Here is a 16,852-nt window from a genome sequence, read left to right as displayed (position 1 = left end):
AAGGTTACTTTTCATTCAACAGAATAATTTTTAAAGATGATGTTCCGGTGTAACATATTTTCTATAGGTTGTCCTACCCGCGTGGGCAGGAAATTTGTTTTAGCGTTCGATTCTTGTCATGCACAGAATAATTAGGATTTCAGGATTGCGAACTGTTAAAATTTCCTCCATTTCTTTGCGGTAATTTTATTTTTAGTCATTGGCCCGCTATGCATGTGATCATGTGGTGATTTAAATCTGGAGAGAGGACAAACCTACTGAACTCTCAGTAGGGAATGGGGCGTCCATAAGCAGGCGCCAACCCCCTTTCCCACCCCTGTACTGAGAGTAATCGCAATATAACGTCTGAGGGAAAGCGGCGAAGTACAAATAGCATTCATGCAACCCATTAATGCAATAACAAAATTAAGAAAAGAAAGTCATGCATAGACCTTTCATTTTTTTCCAAGCGAAAAACAATTCAACCAACAAATTTTGCAACTTGAGAATTCCCCCCTCTCCACCCTATAATTTTTCCTATGGTCCGATCCCTTCCTAAAATGGGAGTTTGACGGTCAAACTGGCGGCGTATCGATTTTAGCGCTAAAATAATAATAATAATAATAATAATAATAATAATAATAATAATAAAATAAAATAAGTACCTTTTCACAGTGTAAGGGTCTTGGTCTGGACAGGTAACTTTTTTCTTTTTCTTTTGGCTTAAATGGGCCAGGTTGCCGATTAGCGGCATCCCCCACTCAGAAAATAGACATACTTGATCACGAATAATCAAGGATTCTGAAAAAAAATCGACCCTGCTCTAGAGTCAAAGAGGCAAAAAGTATACTGTATTGAGAGTCACAAACCCGTTTACGGCTCATATATGAGTCGAGAGAACCATCTTCTGGTAGATGATATCATTCTGTGAAATTATTTTATTTTATTTTTTACCCGGTGTCTTGAATTAAGTTACTTTATTTTGAATACCTTCACACCGCTGCTATATTTTCGATCACGATCGGCGTTGCGACTAACATTTGAGCGCAGGTTACGCAGTCATGTTGAAACGCAGACCATGCAGACTGAGTGTTATTTTTTTTTACTTGTGCCTTAATTTTTCTTATTATACATTAATTAAAGTAGTAAATACTTTCACCAGTTTCCCGCTTCCTTCGTTACAGTGCAGGCCAGAATTAAGCGAACCAAAACATACGCGTAAAACGCGTCTGCTGCGCGTCTCGTCAGACTCATAGCATGTATGACTACCTTATTATAGGCAATTAACAATGCACGATGACAACGCGAAGAAAATTTACGTTACACTAAATTAACGCGAATTTTTCAAAAGCTAGGTTTACATGCATTAGATTAACGCAAATTTTTCGATAAGCATCTTACTTTATTTACTTCGATTCTCATAATTCTGCAAACTCGCACTTTACATTTCTGAATGCCAAACTGCGTTTTGGCTTCCGTCAATAAAACCTTCCAAGACAAGTGCACGGATGTTTCTACGTTTTTTTTTTAAAGCCGAAAATTTGGTTTTGAAGCCTAACTAGACCCTATCAATTCAAAAGATAGTGACTCTGAAGAGCCAATAGATTAGTCATGAACTAATAAGGTTTTGTAATGAAATAAAGGTGCTTTAAAATAACAATGTTGGAAAATAGCGTGCATTAAATTTACATCGACATTAATTACAATACATTAAATCAACGCGAATTAACGCGTTAATAAAGTGCATTGTTAATTTCCTAAAATAAGGTAGCTCATTGTTTTAAAACTTTTAAAAAATGATTGCCGCGAGGCTTGCTGTATTTTGCGAAACGAAACGAAACGAAATGATGAATAAATCTGTACAATTGAAGATATCAAGACTACAACTGACAGATTTCCGTGTGTGACAAGCTAAAAGAACTAAAAGAGAAATAAAACAACGGAAGTGCAGAGTTTCTGCAAAATTTCATTCAGGTCCAGTGTGAACGATAAGATCGATTACACAGAACAATCGTAAACACGGCGAGTCTAGTGAGTACCGCAACGCTTGACGCATTTCTATATTCAGTACGTTCACTTTTGCTAATGTTAAAATAGGCAGTCTCAGACTGCATGTGTCTACTGCAGCACTGGTGTAGAAATGTGATATAAAAGAATTGAAGAAAAGGGAAATAAGACTGAAAAGAAAACGAAGAGGGAGGAGTGGAAATAGGATAGAGATAAAAAAATGATTGAAAAATGTTGCACAGAATACTGGTGAGAAGAGATTAAGCTGGTATTGTTTACCACAAACATTTTGTTTGAAGAGAACTGTAACTTTATTCTAACATAAACAATATATTATATAATCTTACAACGTGAACCACAACTTTGTACTGAAAGCAATGCAGCAGAGTTCTAAACATAAAGTACTGAAAGCAAAGGTATAAAATGCAACAGAAACTATTAATTAATCTATCCTGAACTTATGAATGGCAAGTATCATTCTTTGACTCCTGTCGTGTTTCCATAGTTTTCGCATAAATTAACTTTTTCCTAGAGCGGTTAAAAACAAATGTTTTCTGACGTAAAATAACATGGTTACCTATTAATCATTTGCCGAAAAACACACTTGAACGCAAAAATTGCCGAAAATTCACGGCCTGTTGATGAACACCTTTGGCATATCAAATTTCAACCCGCTTAAGCAAATTGTCCTTGATTGCGCATCTAGCATCTGTCGCTTCTCAAACGCATATATGAATTGACAAAGACACAAAAATCAACAAAAAGCTTTTCCAACAAGACATTTTATTGAAATAAACGATGCATTTGTTATTAGAGGCAAAAAACTTTTAGTTTTTTTTGCGTGCGTGCAAACACGCATGTAAAATTTGAAGACACTCCGTGTTTGTTCAAAGCGATCACTCGCAGTAAATTCGGGTACGTTTGCGATGAAAATTACAGAAGTTACAGAATTCTGGTTCAAATCATCACTTACAGTCAACCCAGGTCACGCGTGAACGATATTTTTGAAATTTGAACGGAGTTTTGAAATTTACATGTCAGTTTTGAAAATCGCAAACGAGATTTCAAAGTTCCCGTACAAATTTCCCTAGCTTATTGACGGTATAAAGCTATGAATTTTTCTTTACATTGCAAAATTGAATATTTCAAGAATAACAATTGTTTCCCAAATATTTTGAATCTTTTTTTCAGTTAATGCGTCTTTTTCAGAACGATTTCCGGCGAAATGTCCAACATTCCATTCACACGTCGGACATTACAAAGAGAAATTGGAATGTTCATTTCTTTCTTGGAAATACTGTTCACGCGTGACCTGGGTTGACTGTAAACTATTTGTAAAAAGCAAATCAACATCGGAAAACATCATTTACCGTATTGTCGCCATTGTCCTGATCCGGAAGTACAATCGCTTAGATCTCGGTCAGTCGAGGATTAGCGTCGGCTTTCGATAGGATTCCATTTGGGATTCCTGTGGCATTTACACTCTTACACTCTTTCACTCTTTCACTCAACCCGATGACATAGTGTCTACGCTTCTCTAGAAGCCGTAGACACAATAAAACATTGACACAAGCCGTCGTTCGGACGTAGAAAGTAATTGTCGCGCTAAAAACACTGGCAAGGTTTTGGTCACGTGCTAGGCAACCAAATTCCTTCACATGTATCAAGTTACATTTGGCAACAACTCGATGCAAGGAACAAAATTTACAGAGGTTCTTGAATGGAAAACTGGACGCTCTTTATTCAATCAAGACGAGAGCCACAGTGCCTTTACAATTATACCCAACTTGTGCCATTTTCAGCCCCTCGAAAAAACCTCGAAACGCATCATATAAGTACCTGTAGTGGTCATGGCTAAAAAATGAAATTATCGCAAGAAAAATTAAGGTACAAGTAAAAAAAATAACTCAGTCTGCTGCATGGTCTGCGTTTCAACATGACCGAGGTTACGTGACGCCATGTATATATGAAGGTAAATTTTATGCACCTATCAATGTTAAGCTGCTGGAGGGGAGGGGGGGGGGGGGGGAAGCCGGGCAAAGGTGGGGGATTTGAACTCCGATCATCTTTTCAGTTCAAATGCCCGACTCCACGGAAATTAACCGTGGTCAAAAGAGTGCAAATTCTCCATCTCTATTTAGCAAAAAGCATAGGTCTGTCAAAAAAAAAATAATAATTAAACATAAAAAAGTTGTAAATAAAACGCTACAAAGCAACAACTTCAAAATGCAACGTCTGTTTAATACAAAAATTAACACCTGATTTATATTAAAATTATGACGACTACCTAAACTTATACGACTAAACAAAAGCTTTCTCCACCACTAAAGCCTTACGGCTTTCGCCGTTCTGAACAAGAACCTAGATAAATAAAGAAAAAATAAGTAGCTTATGGAGTCAATCAAGCATATACAATTAGCAAGAAGAAAGCTCATCAATATTCAAACATGTAAAAAATATGCACCAGAATACAAAAGAGACAAAACTTCTTCTATTGAAGTACATGGGAAACTTCGATGACCTTTAGTGTTAAAAAATAGAGCAGATTCACTCACCTTGCTTTCGCTCATGGCTTGGTTGGTCTCGTCAGCCTGCGACTTCTACTTGTTTCCAGTCATTCTCGGTCGTCCAAGATGGCCGATATCGCCGATATCCAAGATGGCGTTGGTAGGTCTCAGTCTACTAACGGTTGAAGTCAAAAGTTCCGACCCCCGGGACTCGGCAAATGATCAAAAGTCCCTACCGCGGGCAGACTTGTTACGTCAAATCCCCCGCCTTTGCTCGCCCCCCCCCCCCCCCCCCCCAGCGGCTTAACAATGATAGGTGCATTATTGGTAAAGGTCATTGTCTTTCATTTAATGATCGATATCAGTCTTGTTCGCCTTATCACTGTTTATACAATGAACTGTGTAAAACTCGCGTTTTGATTGGTCTATAGGAGTGTGTGATTAGAGTATAGACGCACGGTTGACGTCATCGAGTGGTGTGACCGGCGCACGTGATCAGAGTTCAGAGTCCAGCTAGAGTGACGGGTCAACAAAGTTTTGCAAACTGTTTTTGCGAGTAGCGGACAAACACAGGCAAATTTTCGCAGGAAAGGAAAATTGGACAAAGACCGTTGAGAGCGACCTCAACCAGGATAAAAAAGCTAGAACTTTGTTGTGACGTGAAAAGGAAGCAAATATTTGTCGAAATATGTCGCCGATAGAAATCCGGTAATGGCGAGTTATCGATTAAAAATCGCAGTGAAGCGACTAACATGCTAGCGCTGTAATATTTTGGAGTCAGGATTTCCTTCTGGAATAAAGGTTAGTTTTGAAAATATTGTTAGTGAAATTCTTTCGGATTATATTCTAATTTAGACGATCACAATTGCGTGTGTGTAGTAGTCTAAAACTGAGTTTGCTGGAAAGTTTTTGACTCAGCTCAGGCAACGCGATGCTCGCTCACGAAATGTGTTGAAATGTCTTGGTTATTGTATAAAACAAATAGATTCCATTTTGCCGTGGGTCTGTACTCTGATAACGCACAGAGGACGTCAAAATGTGGTGAGAACATCAGTCACGCCTTCTTTGTTCTCACCACGTTTTGGCGTCATCTGTGTGTTATCAGAGTACAGACGCACGGCAAAATGGAATCTATTTGTTAAATAATGACTGGCCTTTGTAAGGTTATTTTCAGCAAAGTGATGTCTGAAAATGTTTTGAATTAGGGTGAAGTCAAAAACCGCTGAATCATGTCATGCAGATGTCATGATCGATTCACTTGTTGTTTACAGACATGATCCTTGAGGTCCTTACGGCCGTTTACGGTCACTCGTTAGGTCAGTAGAAATCATCTTTTTTGTTAACAGAATAAAGCACAACTCGGGTGATTCGTTACTCCATTTTAACCTTTTCTTTCATCAATTACACTTACTTTCCAAAAATAGCACAGAAATTTGCATATGTTATTCTCCTTCGCATGGTGCGTAATGTCGGGAGAATTTTCGAGAATTTATTTTACTGGCTGGGAAGGATTTTCATTTCCAGAGCTAAAACTTTTAGAGTAGAAAGTATAGTAGTACAGGTTTTCTGAAATACTAGCATTTCAATTAAATGATATATATCGGATACCGTTTATAGTAATCGAAGTTGCCTCTATTTTATCTTTACCTGAGGGCCGCCATGGTGACTGCTAAAGTGGGACGATTTGAAGAAGTTGGAAGAAAAAAAATTGAAACGTTTATTTTACGCTTTTAAAGTAGAAGGATAACGTATTATGTGTGCAAAGTTTTGTTTTTGTAGGACAGTTTTTATGTTTACGGTGGCCGCCGAAAGAAGCGCAAAAATTTGCATTTTTAATTAAGTAAAAACCACAAATATGTCCAATTTTCAAATTTTGAAAATTTCGCTCGTACAACAAATCGATGGAACTTCAAACTATATTTCCTTAAATACATTTACCAAAAAAATATTTTGGCAAAATAAAAAAGAAAATGATTTTTGGGGACTGTCCGTCGATTCTCGATATTCTCAGAAAGAGTCTATTCGCGCCAAACTCTTTAGGTGACTGCCTGCGAATACTTTATCATCGCATATTTTCGCTTTTATTCGTGTCTCTTAGGAATTCTTTTACATTAAGGCCCTGTTCGCACTAAGACGAAAATTTGAGTTAAGCGTTTGCTAAAAATATGAAAATTTTGTAATCACCAATTTTTTGTTTCCGTAATCCTGTTCGCACACGAAGATGCGAATGTTTCAGATTTCAATTAGTAATTTGATCAATTTTCCATCAAGATGTCGTGACATGTCTGCCGGTGTCTGCTTTTTGCGACATTTGATGACCCAATGACGGATGGATGTCAAGGAACAAAGGATTTTCTCGCCTGACAAAATTTTTACAGCCTCCAAAGCTAGTCGACGGAATCTTTGAAGTTTCGTTGCGCTTGCAAAAATTTTGGTGGATGTAAAAAATCGTTCGCACTAGAAATGGCTTCGCGTTGACAGATTTTTTGGCAAATCAAAAAAATTTCGCGTAGTGCGAACAGGCCCTTATATTCGTTCTTATTTCACTCATTGTTGACTTGATAATGACGTTAAGCGAACGTCGAAACGTCGTCGCTTTTTTAAACTTTTAATCAAGATGGTTTTAAATTTTTTTCACTTTTCAACTTTATCGCAATTTTTTATAGTTAAATTGCTCATACAGAAAAAAAGCCAGATGAAAAACATAACAACAAATATTCAAATTGAAACGAACATGAAAGGGTGCACGATTTTGCCAAATTTTTAATTTAAGATGTCGAACGCACTCTATAATCTATGTTTACTACTTGTTTAATTTGGCGGGCGTATTTCCACCTGTTTAAGGCTCATAACTGCCAATTGCACAAAACCAAGCCAGTCTTGGTCCGCGCAGGCAGAGGTTGAGAGTTGGTGAGTGATCATGCAGCTGATAATAGCATTCGTTTGGATCGTACTTGGTTCTGTTGTCCTATTTAAGGTTAATCAGCAGCTTTCAGAGGTTAGTTCTTTACATAGTGGTCAAAATGTCAGCCGAGAATACCGTTATTCTTCACCAATACCGTTCGACTTCCAACGGTAGCTTAAAGGAAGAAGCAATAGTACAGTTATACAACGTTCCGCAAACAATTAATACAAAATAGTTCGACCCATGTTACGCTACGCCTTTCTGTCGGCTGAAGATAGCTAACTTTTACGGCGCAAAAATAATAGAGAAATCCCAAGATGAAGTCAAATTTCAAAAAAGATTATGTCTCAATTTAAATGTCACTGGAGCACCCATTTGTTAATAGAAGGCAAAGATTAGAGAACGGATTGTTACTTCCCTGTTTTCGTTGACCTAGTACATATGGTGTATAAATTATTTCTAAACCTCTGCTTAGACCAGATAAACTGAGACAATTTTACTGATGGTAGCTCATGGTTGTGTCGTTATGTTTGCTTTTTCTTTTAGGCAAAACAGCTCGAACGAGGCAACTATCAACACCTGCAGTATGGAAACTTTAAGGCGTCTTTTCGTCATATGCTGAACATTTCCCAGGTTTTGGCTTCGTTTGATGTTACTGATTATATCGACTGTGCCTTCAAATGCCTCGTCAATTTGGCGTGTTTCTCCTTCAACTTTGCTATTTTGGCTGATAACAGTACTGGCCGCCACGTTTGTCATCTCCTGGCTTCAGACAAGTACGATCACTCCAGCAGTTTTGTACCAAGTGACGAATTTCATCATTACGCTATTGCGGTAGGTTAAGTAAAAATTCTTTTTTTTTTAAATCGTACAAATAATAATAACAATATTAAGCTAGGGAATTTCTATAGCGCCATATGCGTAAGCTCATGGCGCTTTACAATTGAATAGACTAAAAGAAAAATTTTACATCAGTAATGGAAAAAATTTACATCAACAATAGAACAAAAATATAATGAAATTCTTATTCTAAAAATTAAGATTACAAGTACAAAAATTAAAAAAAATTTAAAGTTCTTATCGCAGTATTCACATTATGTACATCATTCCAACAGAACTTTTAATAAAAAAGTTATTTGAACAAGAAAGTCTTCATATAAGTTTTAAATTTTGAAATGTCAACATGATTACGTATGGGTTCTGGCAATGAGTTCCAGATTGTAGGTGCTGCAGATGAGAAGCAAGGAAGGTATGGCCTTAAATTTATGTACTTATTAAAGTAAAATTCAATGGGAAACTCTAAAAAAAGAAAATGAATATCTTAGAAAAGTTAACGAAAACTGTTATTTCTGTAGTCTTCTTCTGGAAAATCACCTCAGATATATAAATATATTTTTCGCTCGAATTCGCGCGGCTTAGCTCCACTCGGGCCTTCGGGTCGGTCCGACAAATTTATTAACCTCGCTGTGCGAGGAATTAAGGGCTTAAATCAACGATTTATTGGATACATTTTTTCAAATTAAAATGAGTTTGTCGGCGTCCAGCCTGGCAAGGAAGCTTCTTTGAGGCTAAGTATGAAGCCAATGGGTCTAGTTCTTACGTTGCGGTCAGCATGATACTGAATTATTACAGTACACATTGAAAGCCTAACCGAGTAACATCACCTCATACAGAACTGAAAAGAAGAAGACCCAGATAATGTGATTGAAGCGGCCAGATATTACGACGCCGATATTGTGTCCAAAAATTAAGAATTTTGTTTTTGTGAGAATTTCTTTCACTTTGCAAAGTTTTCGTAACTTTTAGAAACGTTGCTAATTGGAATTGGCGTTAATCATTACCTGTCACTGAGAATCGCCCACTCACTCTTACAGGTACCAATATCCTTGCATAGAGTAACTAGAAATACGTTACTCGCAAAACCTCGCAAAGCTGGGGTTGGGTGGAAAGCCCTCTTTACTCGTATTGCAGCATCAAATGAGGAGGTTAAAAGGGGCATAGAATTTTTTTTGATGAGCATGGTCTTTTCGTAGTTCCACAGGCTAGTTTGCGGTTGAAAATCTATTTCTGACGCAAAGTAATGTACAACGGGCGTGCAGCGCTGTCGTGTTCGATGAACTTATTTCCCACGGAAAATTATTTTACCGCGGCCACAAAACGTGTAATTTCTTCAATGCAATCTTTCACAAAAAAGTTTTCTAAACGAAAGGAAAAAGATTCTGGAGAGATAGTTCTGTATCCAGTGAATATTGATGAACATTGTAGTTGAAATTTGATCATGCACGCATATTTTTTCCGATGTATGCAAATTTTGCTCCAGACGACGCCAGACAGTCTGACGTCATCATACCTTGTGCGGACACCTTCAAAGATATAAACATATAAACATATATCTGAGCTGATTTTCCAAAAGGTGGCCACAAACTCAAAGGGCCACTTCTAGCAGCTACCCCTCCCCTAACACCCACCGCTGGCTGGACTTCTGCTTGGGCTACCCCAGAATACACTGGACAGTGAGAGGCTGCCTGACATTGATCTTTCACCCTAAAAGAAACCGACATGTTCTTTAGAGACCACAAAAACAAGTCTCCTTGACTGGAGAATGGCAAATCAAAAAAATTCAGTCGGGTCAACACAACAAGCCAATTCATACCCACCCCTCCCCCCCTCTAACTTTGCACTCCTGACCCCTCTAATGGCATCGGTTCTCAAGGCCAGACCCTGGCCTGTTTGATGGCATAGCAGGTGACGTGCCCCCGCCCCCCCCCCCCCCCTCAAATTTATTCCAGCGCAAGGCGTCGAAGTTTCTTGGCTGTTTTCAGCTCACAGGCAGACTTCGCTCTTCCGCTCGGGCCGGCTCGGCCCGACAAATTTATTAACCTTGCTACGCTCGGGCCTTCGGCCCTCGCTTCGCGAGGAATTAACCCCCAAAACCACTCCCAAAAATTATTGGAGGGAATGCAGCCATCTCCAGAGTATTAGACTCTGGGTGTAAGATCGTTAACGTTGTTAATAGTCGTGCGGCTGACTGCTTCACGAAACGTCGCGAATAACCCTTTTTTACCCACAGTCTAACGTTGAATGTGTATATGAATTTATTTTAAATAAGTAGGCAAATGCCACCAAACTCTGCGACTTTTCGAAAATGTATCTGACAAGAATTTGTGGTTACCAAGGCAGCCAAATTTTGACAAGCAGGTTTTCTAGAAATTTCTTTCTAACAGTTATTTTCGTGCTTTTGGACTATTTCAATGGCGTTGCTCGATTGGTTTTACATCCTAAAGAAATACAAAAGAGCCGACAATAAGCAAGGCTTATCGTCATGATCTAACACTTAGCTGTTTGATGAATTTTAGTTTTTCTACTTTTGTTTCAGAGCCCATGCGAAAGCTTTCCGTGTCAAAATGGTGGTACCTGTCGCCCATTGTATGGTAAAGGCTCATGCGTGTGTGACTGCCCTAAGGGACACAATGGAACACACTGTGAGAAAGGTGCTTTATTTATAGTAAACTAAAGTCAAACGAATATCAATGCTGTTAAAGAAAGGGAAAGTAATATAACATCAAATACGAAACAGACAGGAAAATTAACAGGAAAGACTAATTTCAAAAGAAACGGATACTCACTCCAACTCATTTGACGGAAGCTGTATCAAAGTACGCTGTTCATAATGTAAATCTTTGTTTCCCTAACTTAAAAGTAATCTATAATTTATCAATGAAATTCCAATTGTTGCAAATGCACTGTAATTTATAATTGCACTTAATAAAATTGATGATTCTAAAAAAAAAAAGATTAACTAAGAAAACAAGAGTAATACAACGTTAGTGAGGTAAACAAATGGAGAGCAAAAAAGAAATATGTGAAAAAATAAATAATAAAAGGAAATAGAATAGATAAAGAAACAAAAGGAAACTTCATTATTCCATTGTGGTTATGTTTCCTAGTAATTCTAGAGTGTAAAGGGGCTCTCGGTATGGGAAACGGTTCGATAACTGACGAGCAGGTTAGTGCTTCTTCAGTGTATGATGCCAATCATGCCGCCAAGCAGGGGAGACTCTACTTTCAAGAAACTCCACCAAAATCAGGAGCATGGGCAGCTGCACTGAATCATTCGAATCAGGATCAGTGGCTGCAAATTGATCTGAGAGATCAGCGTACCAAAGTAACAGGAGTAGCAACGCAAGGAAGGAATTATAACAACTGGTCCGGAGATCACAGGCAGTGGGTGAGAAAGTACAAACTGCAGTACAGTGATGACGGTGTGACCTTCCAGTACTACAGGGAAAAAGGGCAATCTGAAGACAAGGTACGTGGATAAACTTCTTCAATTAACGAAGCACGGACAACCTTTAAATACTAGACCAATTTAGTTTTAATTACACAGCCTTTAAGCTTAAGTTCACCTCCAATTTAAGGGACCGTTCATTTTTTATGAGCATGGGGGGGCTGGTGGGATTTAGGGGGGGCCACGAGAAAAAAAATGGCACTAAAGGGGGGGGCTACCAGAAAAAATTGAGTGAAAGAGGGGGGGTCACCAGCAATAATTGGCTAGTAGCTGTAGGGGAAATTGAAAGTGGCTCAACACAAAAACAGATGAAGAAATTGAATATTATTTCAATTTTATTTAATACGATTTTCCTAACCACTTTTAATTTGTTTTACATACTGAGGTCGAAATCCGCATTTCATATTAACAACAACTGAGGAAAAGAAGCATATCTGTTGGAAAAGCAATAATGAATATAAACTGAAGTAGACACCTATGTTTGTACAAGTTCAAATTAATATAAAAACGTAACAGTCTCACTATTGAATCATCCGTGGGGGAGTAGTTTTCTATTAAGTGGTTGTACTCAGAACTGTATCAATAGATGGTTTAATGTTCTGTTTAATAGTACTCACTTTTATAAAGACTGTTGATTAGTAAATTATTTGAACCCAGGAGTATCAGTAGACTCAGTAGTATGCCTAGTGTGAACATCCAGATTAGTTTTTAGTAATAGAACTGTTGTTGGTGACTTCAGTTGACGGTAAATCTGAGCCGTAGGCCATCTTCAGAAAAGCTTGTAACTGTCATTTTTAATAGCAGTACTTTAATATCCAGGCGTGTAGGAGGGGGGGGGGGGGGGGGTTCGAACGAACCCCCTTTGAAAATCAATAATAGCGGAAGAAAAAGCACAATGAGGAGGTTGAACAACTACATGAGGTGTACCATGCGAGAGAGTAGAATGTCCGCCCTGGTTCTAATGTATATCAAATATGATATGCCTGTCAATCTTGACGAGAAAGTCAATTTGTTTGAAGGCCTACACCCGAGAATGATGCAGTTTACCAGCTTGGTGTATGACTATCAGCAGATCGAATAGCTATCAGAACTTGACAGGGCGCGGAATGTACATTGAACTTCCTTGTTTAAGTTGAGACAATTATGCCGCAGAAATGATGTATATAGCTTAAAAAGCTGCTGTAAAATAAATTTGTGATTTGCCTAAGATGGGTCTCAAAATGCAGGAAATGAGGTTTCTGGGAACCTAGATTTTCAAAAATTTCCGGGGAAGCATGCCCCCGGACTCCCCTAGTGAGAGCGCGTCCGGCGCTCAACAAACACCCCTATCTAACCCTTACCTACGCGCCTGATATCTGTGTGTCCCCTGTTTTTTTTCTGTTTAATATGACTCGTAATCGTTGATTGGTATGCTTCGATCCGTATTTTGTTAGTCAGATCTGTACGTGTATTGTTTCTACTCGAAGGGGAGTAATTACACGTTAAACATTGGCTTCATTATTTTTATAGTTCCTCTAAGAATCTAAATGGAAATTTAGGGTTTGCCGTTGCCGTGAACGTGTTGCTATCTATAAAACGTTTTTCTCTTTTTTAACAAGAGAAATCTTTACCTAAGCAGAGAACGGTAACTTTTTAATAGTACTGTAAAGAAATCACAGTAACAATTACGTTTATCTTTGATATAAACAGTACATAAGCGTTTTGCTAAAGTTAGGAGTATGATTTGTTTCTGGTTGGGCGGGAGGGGGGGTGGTCATCAGAAAAAAAGTTTCTGCTTGGGGGGGGGGGAGGGGCATGTGGAAAAAAATTGCATGCTAGGGGGGGGTCATACAGTTTCGTAGTGGCAATTAACCAAATCCCACCAGCCCCTCCATGCTCATAAAAAATGAACGGTCCCTAAATTAACTTTTTTTTTTTAAAAAATCTCTTTCTTGATTATTATATTTTTTCCTTTTCCCAGAGCATCAATGTCTATAACATATTTCACTTTTTAGATTTTAAAGTCCAGCCTAACGTCACCACAACACGATACGGAAAATTGTAATCTTTAAGTTTCTTGAAAGCATCCATTAATTACTCCCCCTCCTCGCAATCAAAACAGCAGGAGAAAGTTTAACCGGAATGGTGTCATACGCTATATATAAAACAGCAAAGTGTGAAGAGAAATGGTCTTTTTGTCTGTGCCCTTTCATAATATTGCGGGTATTTTCTACCCGGATTGTTGAAAACAGTTCCGCTCAAGTAATGAACCTTTCAGCGTGCGATGCCAATGGCTGTTTGTCGTTGAAAGTTAAAAACCAAAAGGTTGCGTGGTCTTTTCTCCCTCTGCTCTCTCTTCTTTCTCCTTTCATCTCTTTTTGCATGATGTTGAACCTTCTCAAAGCCATAGAGCGCGTCATTTGCTATCGTTTCACTAAAAACTGCTCATGCTTCGACGGCCACCTTTTGACCTAGCCGACTTTTTGAAAAGTTAGCCGATGAAAGCCCGAGCGTTTTTCGTAAAACGACACCATTTTATTCTTCATTTTTATGGCCTTACAATGAGATTGATTGATTGATTGTTGATTGAGTGACTGACTGACTGACTGACTGACTGACTGACTGACTGACTGACAGACTGACTGACTGACTGACTGACTGACTGATTGATTGATTGATTGATTGATTGATTGATTGATTGATTGATTGATTGATTGACAATTGACATCCCTTGGAGGTCCACTTAGTATCTTTAGAAACTTCTTTACATGGAAGCCAAGCATCAAAAATAATGTTATTGTAAGGCCTTCAGTAAAGTGTGGATATAGAAAATTCAACTACGGATACAAGTTAGGGCCTAACCGATGATAGATCTTCTTTGAAAGATGACACATTTATCGCCTGTTTCAGAGAACCTATGAAGTCATTCCTTTGCTTAGTGCCGTTGTAAACAAAAGCTTTTTTCTCTCTCTTGGGAGTTTGTTGGTAACACAGACCGAGACAGTGTTGTTTATCATGAGCTGAACCCACCAATCGCAGCACGGTACATCCGTTTTCGACCAACAGCTTGGAATGGTTGGATTGCAATGAGGGTGGAACTTTATGGCTGCAAAGGTAGTTACTACAGTTCACACAGGTCATGAGTTCCTTGTAAGAATATAATTTGAAGATAATATTAATCGCAATATACATTTGGATTATATTATTCAGGCGGTCCCTACACACCCCGGTAAATGGTATTATCCGTGGTAAATCAACTGGAGGGCGGGGGGGGGGGGGGGCGAATTCTCCGCGTAATTCCATCTACCACGAGAACAATATTTTTGCACATTAATATATATTTATTTATTTGTTAATTTTTCTTTTCTTTTTGGTCTTTGTTTTTGGCTACGATAATATAACCACACCTCTTTCCCCCCAACGACTGGAAGTAATTCTTGCGGTAACAAAATGTACTTTTTGAAATAGTCCAAAACAATTTTTTTTTTTTTTGCATTTTGGTGAGCGTGAACAGTCCGTCCATCTATCTATGCAGCCATTCGTTCTTTGTTCGTACATGTCACAGTTATCTCGCAGGCCAAATAATGTTCAAAATCAATAGAGTGACTGTCAATTTTCGCTTGGTAACTGAAAATGATTGACAAGATATCGAATAACTTGAAACACGAGTTTCTATATTGATTTACACCTTTATTGAAGATAAATGCTAGAGCCGGCGTTCAGACCTATTTCTCATCAAATTAGTGTAAAACGGACACTTCTCTTGCCAGTTCGTCTAGACCATCATCATCGTCATCAGACTCATCACTGGCTCCTGTTGTAGCCTCCTAACAACAAAAGTGTAAAATGGACACGTCTGTTGCCGGCTCGTCCAGACTGTCATCGTCGTCATCATTGGCCCCTCAAGTTCCATCATCAGTGCGACCTCTGTTGACAGAACTAGTTATGCGTTACGGGCAGGGGTAATCTTTTTCTTTGTTAACATGTATTGTTTGCATGTAATTGTTGAATTTTTGTTTTCTTTTTGTAGAATGACTCAAGATTACGATCAACAGAAACACAGTGCTCTTTAGAGGGAATCTTAATCCAGGATAATAGAATTGTTCGCGTACTTTAAACTTAATTAATACAACACACTAGTTTAAGATCTAGCTTCGGTAAGCCTTGAGGTCATGTAACTTGTAACCAAAATAAATTCATCGGCGACTCTTGAGTTGTTGTTGGTTTTGTTTTTGGGAAGAGACACTGCAAGTGAACAAGCTTGACCACCAAACACAATTGGTAGCAAAGTTCTTATGGTTATAAATAGCATTATTAAATTCTCAGCCTCGGATATTGCATTTCTAGCGTTCTGATTGGTTCACTAAATCTAGATTATCAGCTCATATACCGTAGTTTGGCCTTATATGGAAAACGATTGTCCGAGGTGTCGCTAAGCTAAAGACTTTTTTCGGCGGGAAGTGAAAGTTTCTCCAGAAAAATGAAGAAAAAGAAAAGAAAAGAAAAGAAATACCAGACAATAACAACTATAAAAGCCACAAAGTTCGGCATGACACTATTAAATGGTGCGTATCTCCGAAGTTTCCTTTAAAATCAGACAAATTGCACGATTTTACGATTACATAACAACAACAACAACAACAATAACAACTGGTTACCTTCAAAAATTTCAGGATGACTTGCAAATCCTGGCGGTAAGAGGTTAAAACCGATCGAAGAAATTTCTCAAGAAGAGCTTAATGCCTGCCTTTCCGTTTCTACGCATTTACAAGGACTCTAGTTATAAAAGTTCATCCATGAAATCCGTACGAGAGGCGGCCATAATGTCCGTTTCCGTCGCTCGGCACCACTCAGCAAAACATTTGCACAAATGTGCACAGTTCTTACGCTTCTCGATGAGCTTGAAGTTCAAAAACTTGCACTGAATGCTTGTCTCAGTGAGGTTGTACCTCGTACACTTGGACTCGGCTTGTCTTAAGTGTTTTAAAAGGTCTGCGAGGAATTCAGTTCAGCATAAAAAAGACGTCCTTAATCCCTACCTTCGCTCGGCAACACACAGCAAAACATTTGCTCAAATGTGCTAAACTATTACGCTTCTCGATTAGCTGGAACTTCAAGGGCACTTAAGTGCTTGTCTCAGAAAGGTTGTTACTTGTGCACTTGAACGTATCTTGAGTTTCAGATGTC

At 38.5% G+C, this 16,852-nt stretch overlaps 1 protein-coding gene across 1 annotated transcript; it reads left to right on the top strand.

Annotated features, from left to right (window-relative positions):
* Positions 1-7,181: 7,181 nt before the first annotated feature.
* Positions 7,182-15,878, top strand: LOC146477964 (retinoschisin-like). The gene is made up of 6 exons (XM_085112525.1): positions 7,182-7,491; positions 7,945-8,232; positions 10,775-10,889; positions 11,346-11,707; positions 14,644-14,801; positions 15,696-15,878. Exons 1-6 carry the CDS (start codon positions 7,414-7,416, stop codon positions 15,736-15,738), a joined length of 1,044 nt encoding a protein of 347 aa, XP_084968651.1. The 5' UTR covers positions 7,182-7,413; the 3' UTR covers positions 15,739-15,878.
* Positions 15,879-16,852: the final 974 nt, after the last annotated feature.

The sequence above is a fragment of the Pavona decussata genome, unplaced genomic scaffold (assembly GCF_977016875.1).
Source record: "Pavona decussata unplaced genomic scaffold, jaPavDecu1.1 SCAFFOLD_67, whole genome shotgun sequence".
NCBI lineage: Eukaryota > Metazoa > Cnidaria > Anthozoa > Scleractinia > Agariciidae > Pavona > Pavona decussata.
The sequence above is the reverse complement of the archived record's forward strand: the minus strand, read 5'-3'. Positions and strand labels throughout refer to the sequence as shown.